The sequence below is a fragment of the Macaca thibetana genome, chromosome 12 (assembly GCF_024542745.1).
Source record: "Macaca thibetana thibetana isolate TM-01 chromosome 12, ASM2454274v1, whole genome shotgun sequence".
In the NCBI taxonomy this organism is placed as follows: Eukaryota; Metazoa; Chordata; class Mammalia; order Primates; family Cercopithecidae; genus Macaca; species Macaca thibetana.
The window spans coordinates 68,355,967-68,376,476 of NC_065589.1; the positions used below are offsets into that span (position 1 = coordinate 68,355,967).

At 41.0% G+C, this 20,510-nt stretch overlaps 1 protein-coding gene and 1 non-coding gene across 5 annotated transcripts in view; both read left to right on the forward strand.

The window, feature by feature from the left end:
* The window catches only part of WIPF1 (WAS/WASL interacting protein family member 1), a 120,356-nt gene extending 101,667 nt beyond the window's left edge, over nucleotides 1-18,689 (forward strand). For all 4 annotated transcript variants that reach the window (XM_050751774.1, XM_050751777.1, XM_050751776.1 and 1 more), the window contains 5 exons: nucleotides 2,602-2,778; nucleotides 5,531-6,301; nucleotides 9,899-10,111; nucleotides 10,784-10,897; nucleotides 15,683-18,689. In XM_050751774.1, the coding sequence (XP_050607731.1) occupies nucleotides 2,602-2,778; nucleotides 5,531-6,301; nucleotides 9,899-10,111; nucleotides 10,784-10,897; nucleotides 15,683-15,738 (1,331 nt within the window). In that variant the 3' untranslated portion in view covers nucleotides 15,739-18,689. The remainder of the gene's footprint in view (nucleotides 1-2,601; nucleotides 2,779-5,530; nucleotides 6,302-9,898; nucleotides 10,112-10,783; nucleotides 10,898-15,682) is intronic.
* On the forward strand, nucleotides 11,688-11,750 carry LOC126933253 (U7 small nuclear RNA). Its single transcript, XR_007718493.1, has one exon. It is a non-coding gene; the product is annotated as a U7 small nuclear RNA (small nuclear RNA).
* Nucleotides 18,690-20,510: the final 1,821 nt, after the last annotated feature.

Sequence of the window (20,510 nt, forward strand, 5' to 3'; positions counted from 1 at the left end):
ACAAATCTAAATCAATCAGATGTTACAAGAACAATTCACCAACACCAGGGTTTATCCCCCCCTTTTTTTTTTTCGGAGACAGGGTCTTGTCTTGTCACCCAGGCTGGAGTAACGGTATGAACACAGCTCACTGCATCCTTGACCTCCCAAGCTGAAGGGATCCTCCTACCTCAGACTTCTAACTAGCTGGGACCACAGGCATGCACCACCACATCTGGCTCATTTTTTGTAGAGATGGAAATCTCACCATATTGCTCAGGCTGGTCCTGAACTCGAGCTCAAGCAATCCACCCACCTTGGCCTCCCAAAGTGTTGGGATTACAGGCGTGAGCCATTGCACCTGGCCTATCCCATTTTAATGTTAGAAAGTCATCATATCAAACTAAAAAGACCATAAAAAGTCTCAGTAGATCTTGAATAGGCATTTGATAAAATTTCATGCTATAAGAAATTCTTGTAAACCTAAAATAGAAGGATCCATCAACTGAATATTTAGAAAGGGACAAAACCTATTTCAAACCAGTAATTCATATTAACTTTGAAACATCAGAGGGATTCTCATTAATATCAGAACATGATTGCCTTTAGAAATGTTAATAATTTACATTGTTATGGAAATTTACCCATCAAAGTAATTACTTATATAAAACAGAAATAAGACATACAATTCTTAGAGAAGAGGAGGCTTTAAACCATTATTATTTGAAGACCACATGCATACTAGAAAATGCAAGATAATAAATTTTTAGGAAATTTTAATTTAGAAAATATAGCAAAGTGGCTTATTAGGTATTAAATACAATTTGCTGGTGCCAAAAATAACCAATTACAAAATATAACAGGAAAAACATCCCTTTCACAATTTCAGCAAACAAAAATACATTTGAAGTAACCCCAACAAAAAGCATGTGTAATGTAAATCATGAAAACTAAAAAACTTTGCCAAAAAATCCAGAAGACATGAATAAACGAGAAAATATACCACATCTCCAAATGGAAAGTCTAAATATCGTAAAAGTATCAGTTCTCCCAGATTAGTTTGTAGATTTCATATACTATTTATCAAAGACTCAACATAGTTTTTTGGGAAGAGGACTTTAAATAATGTTTAAGCTCTTAAATACAAACATGCATACATACATAAATTAAGAGATAATTTTTTTAAAGAGGGTATAAGCATGGCTTAAACACAACTAATTTGCACTTCTTTGGACAAATACCATTGCATTAGTATCAGTTTTCTATACCTTTCAGAGTGATAAAATCCTGTGGCTTAAAGACAATGGGAAGTAACCCGGAAAACTAGATGGAATACTCAGTAATCTTTCTGTTTGTTTATTTGCCTCCCATCAAAATCTTTCACAATTTTTTGCAGATAAATTCAAAATAAAACAAGATCTTTATACCCTCTCAAATTACAAAGAATGTTTAAATTACTAAAGCCTACAATTGGGCTTCATGATACTAAAAAATTAATAGCAATCTAAAAGGCCATCAAATGAGTAGTTAAATAAATTTTAATGTAATACATTCATGTTCTGCAATACAATACAATCCTTTAAACTCATGTTTTCAAAGAGTATGACACAAGAAGTGCTAACAAAGTGTTAAGTGAAAAAAGCAGGCTTAATACTGCATAGTGAATTTGTTCTTAATTTTAAGAAAAAACACATAAAATGAAAAATACTGCCAGGAAAAAGTATAACTCAATAATGGATATTTGCTTAGTGTTTTTTGTTTGTTTATTTGCTGGAGTGCAGTGGTGCAGTCATAGTTCACTGCAGCCTCGTTGGGTTCAAGTGATCCTCACACCTCAGCCTCTTAAGTAGCTGGGACTACAGGTGTGCACCACCATGCCTGGCGACATTTTTTTGTTGTTGTTTATTTTCATAGAGATGAGGTCTCACTTTGTTGCCCAGGGTGGTCTCAAACTCCTGGGGCCCAAGCTGTCCTCCAGTCTCAGCCTCCCAAAGTGCTGGTATTATAGGTGTGAGCCACTGTGCCCAGCCTGGATATTTGTATATTTGTGAAATTATGAGATATTTTATTTTCTTGTCTTTTTAACTCTTTCATTTCTTCTCACCTTTTATGGCATCTCCTCCTCCCTTGGGACCCTCTTTCTTTGAAGATCCTTTTTATTGAGACGGGGTCTCACTCTGTTGCCCAGGCTGGAGTACAGTGGCACAGTCTTGGCTCCCTATAGCCTTGACCTCCCTGGCACAAACAATCCTCCCACCTCAACCTCCCAAAGTGCTGAGATTACAGGTGTGAGCCACTGCAACCAGCCTGAAGATTTTTCTATTTGCCAAACCTTAGGATACGGAACAAATAGATATTGACCCATGTGGCAGCCAGTCAAGTGGGGAGTGTGGGAACAAATCATCCTTTATTTTCGTTTCTTCCACCACTGGGCCTGGGACTGCCTGGAGCGGGCAGTTCTGACTGAGCTGAGGGAACTCTTAAAATCCTGCATTTTAATGAAGAAATCCCAGTTGTCCACTGGCGGCCCAGAGCCGGCCAGCTCCCTGTTGTACTGTTGTTTTATGGTTTACCTGGGCCAGACCAGGGGGCATACTCTGGCGGGTGTTTCTTCTTCTGCAGAACCTAAAGGAGCTGGTGCTGGAAGTGGTGGTGGTGGCTTTGGTGGAGGCGGCGGATTTGGCGGAGGAGGTGGTGGCGGAGGCGCTGGAAGCTTTGGAGGGGGCGGACCTCCAGGTCTGGGAGGACTGTTCCAGGCTGGAATGCCAAAGCTGAGATCCACGGCCAACAGGGATAATGGTAAGGAGAGTTTCCCTGTCTCTGAGTAACTGAAGACAAGACAGAGTTTGGCAGTTTGGAGGCTGGTCATAGCCCCTAAGGCTCTTCGCCCTTACTAAAATATTGTACATTGTTTGAAATATTACCACTGTTTTATAAGAGACTCAATTTAGGCTTTATTATTATTATTAACCAGGATCAGACAGCTGCACGGAACTATGAAATTTTCACCCAGTGTCTTTGGGGGTAACCTGTACTTTTTTTTTTACTTTTCTAAAGGGTTAGCTGGAGTGGGAAGAAAAGGGAGGAGCAAATAGAACTTGCTGGCCCTGGAAATCTGCCTGGTGACCTGACAGATTCAGCTTTCTTTGTGAGGTAGCCCAGCTGTCTAGTAGAGTAAATACTTGTGAGCCGCTTTTCAAACACGATGGAGCACGTCTTGTGGAATATGATTACAAATCTCACTAAATCTGAAAAAGTGTTTTGCATGACAGACATTTGGTATTTCAGTGCCAGTGGTTCTCAGGAGTCTCTGCAGGAAGCATGGACATGAGTCCTTCATGATTGTCTATGAACCTGTTGGTAGAGAAAAGCTGAACTTGCTCATGAAGCCTAAATAAAAAACTTCGCAGAGGCATGAGGCTCTCTCCCGACTACTACAGAAACTCAAGAAATTTTACCATAAAACTGCTTTTGTAATGTTGATCATGTTACAGTAATTTTCTTTTTAAGACCTTTTATAAGATGTCGTCTGGGAAGGAATGAAATTCTCACATTTACACGAATATGGAGTCACTGAATCTTCAGGGTTAGCCTACTATTTTATCACTGAATGGTCCAAATCTAGAGAGAAACTCAATTACATGAGAGGTTCTATCTTGCCAGACCACCATTTAAATTTGAATTTAAATTTATTTAAAACTCACCAAAAGGATTTAAGGCAGCTGATAAATGTATACGTTTAGTACTTTAACAACAGGTGAAGAAATTAAGGCAAAAGACAAAGAAAAATAAAATAATAAAATGGGCCAGGCATGGTGGCTCGCACCTATAATCCCAGCACTTTGGGAGGTTGAGGCGGGCAGATGGCTGAAGCCCAAAAATTCAAGAACAACCTGGGGAACATGGCAAAATCCTGTCTCTACTAAAAAACACAAAAAATTAGTGGGCATGGTGGCTCTTGCCTGTAGTCCCAGCTACCCAGGAGGCTGAGGTGGGAGGATTGCCTGAACCCAGGAAGTTGAAGCTGCAGTGAGCCATGATTGCACCACTGCACTCCAGCCTGGGCAACAGAGGAGACCCTGTCTCAAAAAAGAAAGAAAAAGTTCTCTCTTAAGTTCATGATACTCCACTGTATACATCTGTCCAAATGCTTTTTTCCTATGCCTTAGACAAAATCGGAACCTCTTCTGTCCTGCAGGGCTCCTTGTGACCCACCCTGTTGGCCATTCAGGCTCCGCTTCCCATGGATCTCTCCCATTCTCACTCTGCCTGGGGCACACGGGCCAGTTTTTGAACTTAAAGCTCTTTCCCACCTCAGGGCCTCTGCACCTGCTGGCCTCCTGCCTGAAGTGCTGGTCTTCCTCATCTTTCCATGGCTGGCTCCTTCTTGTCAGGCCTCAGCTCACATGTCACATTCTCAGAAGAGCTGTCCCCAGCCACTCCACGTACCCTGGCCTCTCCAAGCACTCTTGATCTCATCAGCCTATTTTAGTGTCTTTTTAGTACATATAATTATCTGAAAGTATTTATTTCCTGGTTTATTGTTTATCTCCCCCCCACAAGAATGTAAACTACAGGAATGCAGAATCTTGTCTATTCTGTTTACTCCTCTGTCTCTGGTCTCTAGATTAATGGCAGGTGTATAGCAAGAGCTCAAAATTATTTGGTATGTTTATGAAAACTCATAATTGAAGGGGAGATTTTTTTTTTTCCAGAATTAACCTTGATTTCCAAGAGATTCTGGGATGGTGGTTTGAAATTTTCCATCTCTTTGGTTCCCCTTTAGTTTCTCTCTTGTTGAACCAGAGCAGTTATAGGATTGTTCTGTCCTGCCAATATTGAAGCAGAGGTTGACGTGGTAAGAAAAAAAAAAGTTGTGTAGTTGCCTGCTTCTTTGTAGATGAATTCCATCCACTGGTGTCAACTCTTCCAATTAAACTCTATATGATGGTTTCTTTTTCCTTTCTTAGTTTTTTCTTATTGCAGTCATAACTCTTTCCTTATATTTTTCCCCTTATATTTTTCCACGTTTTCTTGGGCATTTCTCTTCAAAGGTACTAGATAAGCCCTCACATATAGAGATTTACATTGGGATAATTAATTTTTTCACCTAAAACATCTGACTTATTTTCAAAACTGAGAGGTACAAGGGCTGGGGGACAGAAATGGTGATGGGGAAAAATGAAAATCATGATTCTACCAATGCCATCTTGTTCTTGTCCTCTCATAACGAATAGGCATCTCACCAGAACTCTACCCCGCTTCATCCTGGCTCTTATCTATACATAATACTTTACATAGATCTTTCCAGACTCCTTTTGAAAGCTGATGGGCTGTAGAACTTGGGACTCGCAGGTAAATAGAGCTACGGTCGATTTTCTGCTCCCAGGAAGGACCACAGACACAAAACCCAATTTATATAAATGATAGTTTCCTGTATTTTATAGCCCTCTGAGGAAGGGACTTCAAGTCACTGGGAACAGACTGTAGCTCTCTGATTTCTTTAGGGTTCCTGATTTCCTAACTGGATGTTTGTTTTCCTGTTTTTCAGATTCTGGAGGAAGCCGACCACCCATGTTGCCACCGGGAGGAAGATCCACATCTGCCAAACCCTTTTCACCCCCAAGTGGCCCAGGGAGGTTTCCTGTGCCTTCTCCAGGCCACAGAAGTGGTCCCCCAGAGCCTCAGAGGAACCGAATGCCGCCCCCAAGGCCCGACCTGGGCTCAAAGCCTGATAGCATTCCCCCTCCAGTACCTAGTACTCCAAGACCCATTCAATCAAGTCTGCACAACCGGGGGTCCCCACCAGTGCCCGGAGGCCCGAGGCAGCCCGGCCCCGGGCCCACTCCTCCCCCTTTCCCTGGAAACCGCGGCGCTGCTTTGGGAGGAGGCTCAATACGTCAGTCTCCCTTGAGCTCCTCCTCGCCCTTCTCCAACCGGCCTCCCCTGCCGCCTACGCCCAGCAGGGCCTTGGATGACAAACCCCCTCCACCACCTCCTCCAGTAGGCAACAGGCCCTCCATCCACAGGGAAGCGGTTCCCCCTCCTCCTCCTCAGAACAACAAGCCTCCAGTGCCTTCCACTCCGCGGCCTTCCTCCTCCTCACAGCCCCCACCTCCGCCGCCACCTCCCAGCAGGCCCGGGCCGCCTCCCCTGCCTCCAAGTTCCAGCGGCAATGACGAAACCCCAAGACTCCCACAGCGGAATCTGTCCCTCACTTCGTCCACGCCCCCCTTACCTTCGCCAGGACGTTCAGGTCCTCTTCCTCCCCCGCCCAGCGAGAGACCCCCACCTCCAGTGAGGGACCCGCCAGGCCGATCAGGTATGACAAGATGTGGGGTGAATCGCTTCCAAAACCCAGCCTGCCCAAATGTACCAATAATGCTGTCAGTCAAGATAGTCTTAACAAGAGCAGGCATAAGTAAACTCTAAGACTGCTTTGTGCTTTTAAGTGGCACGCGACACATGTGATCGTGACCTCGTGTAAATCCCTGAGGAAAGTGGGACCAATATTTCTGTTGGTGTTTTAGCGATGAGGACACTGAGTAGCCAATGAAGTTAAATGGTCACGAGCTAGTTAATAAAGAAGAGGCAAGAACTTTCGTCTTCCATCTGTAAAGTGTACTTGCCAGCCCACTACCCTGCCTCCCTAGAGAGAATTCCAGTGGTCTTACTTGGGAAAATAAGTCCCCACCTCCTGCAGGAGGGCTCCATTACTCCAACAACAGGGGAAGATTTTCAAGAGCTAATGAACTTCTGTACTTCTCTATTCATTAGCCAGGCTTTGAGGCCATTTCCCTGTTCATTAAAGACAAATGTTTAAAAAGTCCATTTTGCTCTTTGTTAACATCTCTGGTATATAAATCCCTTGGAGAATCAAAGGTATAGACTATCTTTACAAAAATACTCAGGCATAAACTCAAAATCTGCATGCTGTCACATGGCTTGAAGAGCCTGCTGAAGCCCATCTGAGACCTTTCCAATGCGGTTGGAAAGGTTGAGAAACCTTGATCTGAGGGACAAACTTTCAGAGTATGAAAGAAAACGCAAGGATTGCCTAGAGTTTGCCCTCTCCGAATTATAATAGGCATTTTTAGTAGAGTACACTCACTTGATGCGTTTTACAGTGGTTATGGATGAACTCGGTAGAACCACCCACTTTTCAAATTTAATCTCATCATACAGACCTTATGTCTGGAAATGGGGCATTTTTTTCCTTTACGCAGAGATAAGAGACCTTTGACCCTGTGACCTCAGGAACCTCATAATCACCATTCTTTAAACTTGCTCACATACTGGAATCATCTACGGAGCTTTAAAAACCACGAATGCCTGGGTCCCTTCCCAGAGTCTCTGGTATAATTGGTCTGGGGTGCAGACTGGGAATCGGGATATTTAAAAGCTCCCTGGTGATTATAGTGTGCAGCAGAATGTGAGAACCACACCTTGAAACCATTGTGCCGTGGCCCTACCAAATGGATGAGTCAGCAGATTAAATCTTCCCCAAAATATGACAAGCATTGACATACAACATTTATTGTTTCTTTTGATTACGTAAGTCATACTTGTTTATTATCGAAATACTGAAAAATATAAAGAAAATTAAAATTATCTGTAATCCTTCTACCACCACCATCCAGAAATAGTCATTGATAACATTTTTTTATTGTGTCCTTTCAGTCTTTTTAAAATGCATATATGTTTTTACAAACTTGGTATCACACTACATATATTGTTTGCTAATTTGCTTTTTATTTACTAGTATCTCATTAATGTTTAGAGATACGATTATTCTTCTACAGCCTGACTTTTAACAGCTACCTAATATTAAATCCTACAGATGTACCTTGATTTATTTAACCAATCCCCTCACCTGGTCATATGGGCCATCTCTAGATTTTTCCTGGTGCAGATAATGCAGTGATACATTTTTGTAGCAAAATATGTGTACACATCTCTGTATTTCCTTTGGATGAATTCCTATAAGTGGAATATCTAGGTCAGTGAGTGTGCATAGTAAACTACGGATTTCATAGGTACTGGCAAATTGCCTTCCAGAAATTTCCTACCAATTTACATTCCCACAAGGAGCATATGAGAGTTCATCAAAGGCCCTGTGTATTCTGAGTCATTTGGCTTCAGTGTTACGGGAGTGGGCCTTGGAATCTGACAGATTTGGAGTCAGATCCTGGCTCCACTCAGTCTTCTGATGAGCTTTTTAAGCTTCCAAAACCTCTGAGGCCTTGTCTCCTGTCCCTGTACCTCTCAGAGTTGTAAGAATTAAACGAGACAAGCATGGATAGTGGTTATCTTATTTCCTGGCATGTAGTTATATTCAATAAATGATCATTTCTGTTATTCTGCCAGTGGGAAATAGAAATCTGTTTTCTTTTCTATTGTGCCTGTCAGGATTTGGAGCAGGGAGCCATGAGGTTGGAGAGTTAGGAACATGAACAGGACCATTTACTTTAAAAAGAAAAAGAGATGAAGTTATATAGTACAGGGCCCCATAATATTGAAAGTCGAGTTTGCATGTAGTGACAGTTGTGTGGTGGTATCACCAATGAAGTCAAACCCACAGCAAATGAGACATTTTTCCTCAATAAATCAACTCTTGCTGCCTGGGACTCCGGCAATGACAAGCAGATAGGGTAATAAATAACCACTCCCAGGTGAGGCACTGAAGACTCCTTGAGAGACCAATCAGGGCTGGACAGTGCCTCCCACCGCCATAAAATGTTGGAGCCAAGACTTTCTGTCAGGGATATCTGCAGTGGGCAGGTTGTTCAGGTTAAGGTTCCTAATTGGATTCTGAATCTATAGCTAATAAGATATTTATTTATAGCACCGTCAGATATTGTATTCACATAAAATGTCAGCATCTTACAAGTGGAACCCACTGCTGAAGATCAGGAATAATTACTAAGGCCATTTTGATTTACATTGGAAAATGCTCAAGTTTTTAGTTTTGTTTTTTTAGTTTACTTACTACTCAAATAGCCCCTGCATTTGGAGGATAGGAAAAGCAAGGTTTTCTTTTGTATTATCAAAAATAATTTACTTTGAATTTTTCTTTAGAAACTTAAAAACTTATGGTTATACCATACTGCTACATTTTTTAAAAATGGTTTCAAGTACTTACATAGTATTTTTTATTTGCATTTTCACTAGTTTTTCCTGGCAGCAGTGCTGTGAGACAGGTGACCATGTGGCACTCTTTTACAACTAGGAAACCAAGTTCCATAGGGTACCAGCTTGCTCAAGGTCAAGATTCACATTAGCATTTATAGCCATGGATGTTGATTAGCTGTTTGTCACTCCCTGTGTTCATCTGCCTCCCCAAAGAGGAAGAACCAAGAAGAAACTCCTACTGCTCTCAAGATGACTGGTATTTGGTTTCCTGATGCCACTTCTGCCTGGAAACAGATCATATGCATCACAGAAACGTGCTTCTGTAATTAACAACAAAACTGCATTTAAAGAACCTCATTCTTCTCAAGACCTAAAATAATTTCATAACTATCTTATTCTTTTTTAAAAAATTATTTCATCATGTCACAGTAATTAGTTCAATAGCTCTTTAAAGGATTGTAAAATTTTTTTTAATTATATGGTTGTCAGTATAAACAGATTTTCACCTGTTTTCAGTTTCACTGTGCCATCTCCAATCTCAGTGCTAATTCAAAGCCAAAACACCCATTTAGCTATCAGTATGCACTTGTTTTGCATATACATGTGTACACATGCATTTTTTGTGTTTCTGTGTGTTTACTCATTTCTCAGCCAAATACCCTAGAAAATCTCCACCCTAATTAAAGGGCATGTGTCCAGCAGGTCACCATCAGCTGTACACTAATGGTGACTACGGTGATGGAATATGGATATAAGGTTCTGCACTACGTGTCTTTTTTTGCTCCAGGCCCCCTCCCACCACCTCCTCCAATAAGCAGAAACGGCAGCACGTCTCGGGCCCTGCCTGCCACCCCTCAGTTGCCGTCCAGGAGTGGAGTAGACAGTCCAAGGAGTGGACCCAGGCCTCCCCTTCCTCCTGACAGGCCCAGTGCTGGGGCACCTCCCCCACCTCCACCATCAACATCTATTAGAAATGGCTTCCAAGACTCTCCATGTGAAGGTGAGGTATGGTCCGACTCCCTGGGCTATAGGGCAGCAACTAAATGGTAAATCTGTTTGTATATGTGGTTTGCTTGTTTGCGTTTAATTACTTGTTCCATCATTATCACACTCCATTGCACTGATCTAACTAACCATTCTAAGGCCCACAGTGATTTCAAATTAAAATTAGTAATCCCCCTTCCCCACTTCCCAAAAAGGCAGATCATTTTTCCCTGATCTGTTCTTTGTTTGGGTCTCATTTTAGTTAACTTTCCAGAGATTCCAGGATTCTGAAAAGAATCTTTTAATAGCTTCTTCTTATGTACATTTCTAAACAGTTCACTGTAGGTAAGAGGCCCGATGGCCTGCACATGTTGAACTGCCTATCTCTGCCATTGTTATCAATGGGGAAAAAGGTGTCCTGTACCTTAGCCGCCAGCTCCTAAGAGGGACTGGCTGGATCCTAATCACTCTCATTAAAACCACTTTGCTTTGATTTGCAGGTCTGTATATACGTCAGTGTACTAATTCGTGACCTTTGCAGCACTTCCAGCTTTTCTGTAAACTTCTAGGCATAAAAACTAGCACTGATGTCTGTGGTTCTCTCTCTGTTTCATTCTGTGCCTTTCGTTACGTAAGTCTTCATAGCAGATTGTCTGTCACTGAAGATACTGCTTGTTTCTCTTCCCAGATGAGTGGGAAAGCAGATTCTACTTCCATCCAATTTCCGATTTGCCACCTCCAGAGCCATATGTACAAACGACCAAAAGTTATCCCAGCAAATTGGCAAGAAACGAAAGCCGGAGTGAGTATTTCTGCCAAGGTTTTTGAAGATTCATGCTTGAATAGCCTGAGTGACACTCGGGCTGTATAGAAAGTCCAGGCCTCTTGCCTGGAGTGGGGTAGAGAACCTTTTGGAGCCATCTACATTCTAGTAAATTCCCCTTCCACAGGCAGTGAGGAAATTGCAGATGCCCAGAATGCATATGAGAAACAGTTATTTTAATGTGTCATTACAAACTCAAAATACCGTGGTTTGCTAGTATTAAATTTTATTATTTTGCTGCTTTGGACGATCGTCCTCCGTTTTCATCTTCCTGAGACAGTACAAGTAGAGCCATCTTCTATTCCTTCTAGTTTGAAATTGGCATAATGTCTGATTAATTATAACAAAAACTCCCTGTAACTGCCTTGATCTTTCAAACATATGATAATCATAGCTTTACAGAGCATTACATGAAAATGTAAATATATCCAAAATCTCTCTACATAATAGATATTTTCATTTTACCAGATTCTCATCCAATTTTTTATCCATATAATTCTGATTTTTTATGTAGTTATAATGACAGTGTATAGTTTTGTGGCGGGGTTTACATAACATTGCTTAGTAAATAGTGCCCATGTTATCACATGGTTTTTATTTCAGCATATAGTAATTTACCATTACCATGGACATTTAAATTATTTCTGTTGTTCTGGTAATGTAGGTCATGCTACCATAAGGAAGTAAATTGCTTTTCCTCCATTGAAAAAGGGTGTCAACAAGAAGGGAAAATAGACAAACTGGAATTTTATAACATTAAATGTATAGGAAGTATTACAGCTCTTTCAGAATTTGTCTAGCAGGCTTTTCGGGGTTTTGCTGGAAAGCCTCTTAAATTTACTTTTAAAAAAACAATAGCCAGGCACGGTGGCTCACGCTTGTAATACCAGCACTTTGGGAGGCTGAGGCAGGCAGATCATGAGGTCAGGAGTTCGAGACCAGCCTGACCAACATGGCGAAACCCCATCTCTACTAAAAATACAAAAATTAGCCGGGCATGGTGGCGTGCGCCTGTAATCCCAGCTACTCAGTTGCTGAGGCAGGAGAATCGCTTGAACCCGGGAGGTAGAGGTTGCAGTGAGCCGAGATCGCACCATTGCACTCCAGCCTGGGCAACAGAGCAAGACTTCGTCTCAAAAAAAAAACAACAGCAGCAACAATAAATATATACAATGAAGAAAGAATTAGCATGAAATATGCGTATGTCACCCATGAGGCTGAGGTTCGTGGCAGCCTTAGCCTCAGAGCCAAATTCTCAAACCAGAAATAGAGAAAATATAACCTAATAAGTCAAATACGTCACAACACCCCTAGCCATGGCCTCACTCCCTAGCAGAGCTTCTTATACCTACTCAGAGCCTACTGATTGTTTTCTAACACAGTTTAAAGTAATTTTTGGTTGGTTGGTTCCAAACCTTATAGGAGATTAGTAACAGCTAAAGTTAAGACTAGTGAGAAGCAAAATCACTGACATGGGAGAGAAGTGACAGATGGCAGTCCCAGGTCAGAGGAGGAGACAGGAACATGGCTGTGCTGTGTGTTACAGCGCAGGACAACACCAGATGTTTCTGTTGGGTTAAATTTCTATTGGGTTAAATGGGATTAAATTAATTGAGTTAACCTGTGCTTTGTGCCTCTGTAGAAAAATTTAAAGAGTTAGAAAATATAGGAAATTTTCCATGGACAAATGCTAGAAGAAAACAGAATACTACTGCTTAAAAGGAAAACTTTAATTCCTGGAAAAATTTGTTTATGTGGAAGACTGCATTCATAGACAATACCTAATGAAGAGGTATAGCTGTAATAAAATCATTATACAAGAGTTGATGATTGAAATTTTTAGTGAAGACCAGGCACAATGGCTCACGCCTGTAATCCCAGCACTTTGGGAGGCCAAGGTGGGTGGATCACTTGAGGTCCGGAGTTCGAGACCAGCTTGACCAACATGGAGAAAACCTGTATCTACTAAAAATACAAAATTATCTGGGCATAGCGGCACATGCCTGTAATCCTAGCTACTCAGGAGGCTGAGGCAGGAGAATTCCTTGAACCCAGGAGGCGGAGGTTGCAGTGAGCAGAATTCACACCATTGCACTCCAGCCTGGGCAAGAAGAGCGAAACTCCATCTCAAAAAAAAAAAAAAAGAAAAGAAAAATGTTTAGTGGAAAGTAAGTTTTCACATGGGACAGGTATCTTTGAATGCTGTGTGTGTGTGTGTGTGTGTACGTGTTCACCAGAAGAAGGGCTTCTGTTTGATAAGAGTACAACCCTTCTTCCTTCTTGGGCACCAATAAACGAATTGACTTTAAGGAGTTGTTCATATAGACTCTAAATATTTTTTCTGACTTACTATTTTCCTCTTATTCTAAATATTATTTGTGTTTTTAAATTGGTAACAGACCATCTTCCCTGTACCCTCTAGATTTTTAATGTAATAGCTAAGCATATTTCTTCTCCCATCCTCCTTTAAGACTCAAGTAGGCAATGTAAGGACTAGAACTGTGTCCTGCTCACTGTTGCATCTTCCTTGAGGGGCACAGAGCCTGAAACATAAAGGGCATTTTCAAGCATTTCTTTTTAAAAATGTTCTTATAGAGACAGGATATCTCTGTGTCGCCCAGGCTGGTCTTGAGCTTCTGGCCTCAAGTAGTCCCCTGCCTTAACCTCCCAAAGCACTGGATTATAGGCATGAGCTACCACACCTAGCCTAAAAGTAGTTTTTAAATTGGTGAATTAATTTCCCCCGTCTACCAAAATTTTTTTGTACATTTGCCTTAAATATTTCCAGCATTAGGCATGTTTAATATTTTATAATGATAATGTATCATCTAACAAAAATAAATAAGGCACTGTCGAGTACCAAGTTTTCCTCTGCTCTGCAGCAACCTCAGCCTCCCAGCCCACAGCCTGAGAGCACACCCAGACAGCCCTGAGCAGTACCGAATGCACTTGGAGTGTACTCTAATTACAGCTTTGGACTAGGCCAGCCCTCATTCTACTAACCACTTGTGGAGGGTCAGTTGATGGTCAGGGCTCCATGATAGGTGTCTGGTTTACATCCAGATGAGTCTTTTCTCAGATGCCTGCCCAAGAAAATATTTGGTTGGGATGGTGAGAGGAAGAGGCGCCTCTTTCAGTGTTTTCTCCTAACTCCTTTCCTTGCTCAGAAATTTGGTTCTTTCTCAGAAATCCCTAAGTGGACTAGTAGGGTCCCTATCAAGATCCCTACTGAGGAATCTGCCAGTTCCAGCCCACTGAGTCTCAAGAGTAGTGGTTAGAGCAGACCTACCTGATTGACACGTGCACCGGGTAGACCTGTTCACAGCATCTGAGCACCTAACCTCATGCCGAACACCTGTTAAATTCTCAACAAGGCTGGGTGCGGTGGCTCAAGCCTGTAATCCCAGCACTTTGGGAGGCCGAGACGGGTGGATCACAAGGTCAGGAGATCGAGACCATCCTGGCTAACACAATGAAACCCCGACTCTACTAAAAAATACAAAAAAAAACCTAGCCGGGCGAGGTGGTGGGCGCCTGTAGTCCCAGCTACTTGGGAGGCTGAGGCAGGAGAATGGCGTGAATCCGGGAGGCGAAGCTTGCAGTGAGCTGAGATCCGGCCACTGCACTCCAGCCTGGGTGACAGAGCAAGATTCCGTCTCAAAAAAAAAAAAAAAAAAAAAACATTTCTCAACAAATGTTTGTGTAGTAAATGAATTTTTTTTATGTGAATGGGTTTTAAGCCTAGTTACAGTGGACTGATAGCCCATGAATAGCTTGGTTTTTGGTTTCGTTTTGTTTTTGAGACAGGGTCTCACTCTGTCACCCAGGCTGGAGTGCAGCGGCACAATCTTGGCTCATTGCAGCCTTGACCTCCCAGGTTCAAGTGATCCTCCCACCACAGCCTCCTGGGTAGCTGGGACTATGGGAGAGGCACGCACCAACCTGCCTGGCTAATTTTTTGGAGATGGGGTTTTGCTATGTTGCCCAGGCTGGTCTCGAACTCCTGAACTCAAACCATCCTCCCTCCTCAGCCTCCCCAAAGTGCTGGGGATACAGGTGTGAGCCACCGCAACAGGGCCATAAATAACTTTTAAAAGAACACATTGATAGAGCACTTGAAAAGATGCTCAACATCACTGATTTTTAGGGAACTGCAAATAAAACTATAGTGAGATACAACTTTACACCCATTAGGATGGCTACTGTCAGAAAAGCTTTCTCATTTTTAATTAGAAGATACCTAAATGCCCAACAAAAGGGAATTGACTAGGTAGACTGTAGTGTACTCATATTTTGGAATACAGTCTGTCATTAATAATCTTTGCAAAGAGTAATGCCTTTGAAAGATGTTCAAACTGATTACATGATCTTATTTCTGGAAGAAAACGGGGAACTGTTCCTAAATAAAAAATATACACGTAATTGGTTATCTCTAGGTGCTGGAGGAATGGGTGAGTTCTTTGTTTTTACTCATCCATATTTTCTAAATCTATAATAAACACACACTGTGATAAGAAGAAAATGATTTTTTTAACTTTGTACAAGTACTTGGGAGCCAGTGGTGGATCATCCACCATGATGTTTATTCAGAACATTACTTGCTTCTTTTCACCTCTCACTTCTCATCCACAACATATGCTAGTTAGCTGACAGCCCTGGTCATAGGGATGAGGTAGTTGGTACCCGTGCAACCATCCCCGAGTTTCCACAATGAGAACATCAGCTTTCTAACCAAAATTATATTTTGTCTGTTTTTTCACCAAGGTGGATCCAACCGAAGAGAAAGGGGTGCCCCACCACTCCCTCCCATCCCGAGGTGATCTTTGCCTGCTCTTCTCTACCCAAGCTCAAGAGCTGCTTCTGTTGCTAAGAACTGCACACCCTCCTCCCCGCTTCTTCCCTTGTGCCCCATGTATGGGCAGGAGGAAAGATGGGAGGGTGAGTGGGAATATGCGTGTGTGCGTGGGAATCGGTAAGAAATGCACCTAGCTTTTCATATTGTTTGTTCTCCAGGCTATTGCTTGCTTCAGCTGCAACCGGGGTCGATAGGCTTTTGTGGTAATAGGCAGAGATGAATTGCATCCCAGCTTTCCACCAACCAAATCCAAACATTCACTGCTTATTTGCCACAGACTGTAATTATTAAAGTCCCTGAGAGCTGTTTTCTCCCATTCCTTTTTCGCATGCTTGGCCTCCTGTCTGTTTCCATGAACCACAGACCACCTAAGCAAGCTGCTGAGTAAGGGCTCACAGGAAACTTTTGCAGTCACAGGATGTCCAATCTTTGGCAGTCAGAGCTCAGCTCCAGGACAGAGCTGTCCAATAGAAATATAACGTGAGCCCCATATACAACTTCAACATTTCTAGTATATTTTCAACAAGTGAAGTTAATATGCATCCAAAGTATTTCAACCTGTAATCAACATAAACTTTTAATGAGATATTTTATATTATCTTTTGGTACTGAATCTTCAGAATCCAGAGTGTATTTTACATTTACTGGTAGCACATCTCCATTTGGACTAGTCACATTTTTAAGTGCTCAGTGGCCACATGTGGCTGGTGGCTACTGGATTAGACAGCATAAGTCTGGAAGATGGAAGCTAGTGCAGAAACCTCGTTTAAAAAACAAAAAAGGCAAGATGGGCTTGAGCGATTCAAGAGGCAACTAAAAATAAAATTAGGACCCAGTACCTTGTTTGACACAGTTTGACCTTCGATTTTGCTCTCTTATCTTCCCTCTTCCCTTAATATCTGTATACAAGTGTTGCTTCAAAGTACCAAGGTCAGAAATTAATTGAGTACGATTTACTAAAGTCATGTGGAATAAAGCCACTGAAAAGAAACGGAGAGCCTGTCGGGACTTCCGGGCTCAGAACCAGCTGGCGCACGCCCTCACTTGTCAGTTGGACTTCTGCCTTGTGAAATGGAAGCAGCCTTTGTTCCTCTCTGGCTGAGCAAGTTCCTGAGGCTGGGAGACACTAGGAAGGCTTGGTAGGAGGGGAAGAAAGTCAGGGAAAGGTGTCAAATCAGAAACATGGAAGAAGAAGGGAACAGATTTGAGTTGGTGGGTAAAACTCTAAAAATCTAAATCTGATTCTTATGTAAGGGTTGAGCGAATTAGGGAGATTGCTAGTGGAAATTGGAGGGAATTTGTTTTGCATCATTTGTCTAGGATCTATGCAAATACAGCTCCACTAAAGGACCATAGGGAAGAGCCAGCCTTGCCTTTTCTTACATGATTTTGTTTACAAAATTTTACTGGGACTTTTAAATCTAGCTATAGAGTTGGGAAAAAATATTTCCACTTAGATATTTTATATGGTTTTGTTTAAAATGACCATTACTTGTTTTTTAAAAACACATGACCACATATGTATATGTATATCTACCTAAACATTGTATCATGGTTTCAGTATGTTATTCATGTATTACTGGGAGATGCTAACAAGAACCCAACCCAAAGAAAATTCTGAAAAATACATTTCTATTTATAGAATAAATGTTTCATTTATATAAAAGCAAAAGAACTTAGAGTTCTAATAAATGGGATGTCTAATAAATTATGAAGTTACTGATTTGAATATATTATATTTTTATAACTTCCTTGCCAAAGTCCTGATGTAGTACATTAGAGAACCTGTGTTTCCTCTCTCATTGACCATTCATCTGTCTTCCATACAGTCATTTGGGCTTTTTACTCAAAGAGAATCAAGAAATAATAAGGTATAACAAGCCTGGCAAAGTGTTGGTTTTTTAAAAAAATTTGTTAATCTCTAGCAGTTTGGTAATTTAGCAGCATCATTTATTTGGGATTCTTTTATCTGATTTCAACAGTGAAAAGCATCCCTGTGATAAAGCCTAATGACCCATTCCACAAAAGATGGAGTTTCCCCTTCCTAGAAAATATGACAGAGAAAAGTCTGACTCAAAGAAAGTGGGTCTGAATTTTATAAGGGGTAGTAACAATTGGACAATTCCTTTGCATATCTGAACTTGGCAGGTACCATTCTAAATTTGAAACAGGGTCATAGCTCAAAGTTGCCATTCATCCAGAATAGAGATCCTTTAGAATGTAGTGTTTTAAGTGAGTGTTTCATTAATACACCTACACCCTTTCTTTGAAAGTTTGCAACCTAATTGCATCTAAAACTTTGAGTAAGTTCTGTGGTAAAATCTTAAACTATGGAAAATTACAAAAATGAATATTTTCTTCCCTGAAATCAGAGCTTACATGTGTGTTTTTTTCATAAAATTTTCAGATAAATGTATTCAACATGTAATACAGTATTTTAACATTCACCTCTTATTTTATATTGAAATGTATTACAGTATTAAAACTCAGTGTTCAGTATTTATTTCACTATGCATATTATTTAGTAAAAGCCAGGAGAAATGTTTAATCCAATGGTGCCTTACTTTGTGATTTAAAAGAAGTCAACTTTTTTTATGTCTAAGTAGCAGATTATTTGCATATTTGTAAAAACTGTTAGGTCTTTATATTTTAAATTGTAATACCAGTTTTGTTATTTTAGTAGCAGAAATGGGATGATTGTTAAAGTTCCCAAAAAATGTTGGCGTGAAATTAATTTTTTCCTCCTTATAGTCAAGGACCGTAGAGGAAGAAAAACATTTTTTTCATGCCATGCACTATGTAAACAGACACATTTTGGTATCTGTGTCATCAGGATAGTGTAAATGGTAGGGTAGAGACTCCCCTAGACATCTGCATCTTTGTAAGTTAGCCAGACAATAAAGAAAAGCAGAATGATATGGTGTCAACTGGTGGTTTTTCTTTTAAGTATTGTTTATGTAAATATAAACAAAAAACAAGGGTCTGTTTTCTGTTTTCAACTGTGGAAAAGAAAGACAAAAAAAGGTTTGTATAAGTAAGTATTCATTGCACCTACTTGCTAATCCAATCTTCGTTTTTTCTGAGAATCTGCATCTTAGTCAAAATCTGTTTACTTGAGGCAGATGTTTCTACGAGGAGGTAAAGATGGATGGCTGAAGCAATGGATGATGAAATGACAAAGACTGGCATGGATACTGATAAATACAGGGAAGGCCAATGGGAATTTAGGAGCCTGATAACTTTCTTAATTATCTGCTGTATGTGTATATACAGATCTCAATATAGAAGAATGGCTAAGAGCTTAAGACCTGGCTCTTACTTGCAAGTCACTTCACTAAACCTGTTTCCTTATCTATAAGGTGAGGAACTATCTTATAGCATTAATATATGCATAAATGAGATAATGCACTCAGCATTTAGCCTTAGTGTAAGCACTCAGTAAGGAGCAGCCACTATTAGTGTGAAGTCGGAAACAAATATTTATATAATGATCCCAAATTAACTGAAGCCAAATACACTAGAAGGGGATGTACTAGTGTACTTTGAAAGGAAAGGAGCACTAGCTCCTAGATTGAAAAAATATCCATATCAGAAATGCAAAGCAACCTCTACATAAGTAAGGGCCACCTCACCTACTGTCCTCCCTGTACCTCCAGGCCTGGAAAATGAAATTTTATCGTGCTTCAGTCATCAAAGAAATATTATTGGGTTCAGTATGAAATAACAGAAAGTAAGGGCCAGAAAGAACCTCACAGATAGGGCGACCTTAGAATTTATGATCCACAATGGAACATGTTTGAGAGTGGAAGCGGTGCTAATAGTTGCAGTGGCAAAACAGGTGTAAGTCTGGGTTGCCTTGGAAAATTGGGCCATGTGGTCACCCCACTCAGAGGTCATCCAGTCCAACCGTCTGGGCTCACAGATGGGCAATTTAAGGCCCTTAATGATGTACTGATGACGGACAATGTGACTTCTCACTGTACTGTCCCATCTTCATAGTCCTTCCTGCCTCTCTCTGTTACTGTTTCATGTGTCTTTCGCATTGGCTGGAAAGAAAAGGCCAAATGAGAGGTTACAGCGTCACAGCAAAAGCCTTGCACCCACAAACCTGCGTTTGGATTCTGGCTCTGCCACTTGCTCCCTGTGAGGCCATAGACAAGTTATTTAAGTCTGAGTTCTAGCTTCCTTGATTGCAAAATGGTTACAAAGCTTAAATAATACACATCCAGAAGCTTTGTAGGTGGTTTATTGAAAAATAAATAAATAAATTTTAAAATAAATAAGTAAATATGCAAAACTCAAGCAAGATACCTGGCACATGTTAGGCACTCAATGAAAATTAACTCCATTTCATTTCTTAATCATTTTGCCATCAAACCTCAGCCGTATTCATGACGGAATTCTCAAACACAGTCAAAGAAGTCTTGACAAAATTCAGTTACAGAATCTTTAGGAATAAAAACCGCTTTAAGTCTGGCCTCATTTGTTCAAAGTGGAAGTATTTATTTGATTCATCCATTTAGTAAGTTTTTATTGAGCCCTTACTGTTTACCAGCTTCACCATAAATGACCTATTAATAACTGGTATCCCCACCATGACTGTAGTGGTCAAGCGATCTCTGAGTGGCAGTTAAGGAGGCCAGCAACCATTCCAAACAGGCATGGGGGCAACTTTAGTCACCCAAGCCACAGAGGGCTTGCATACTAGTGGAGAAGACACATTAAAATAGTTCTTGC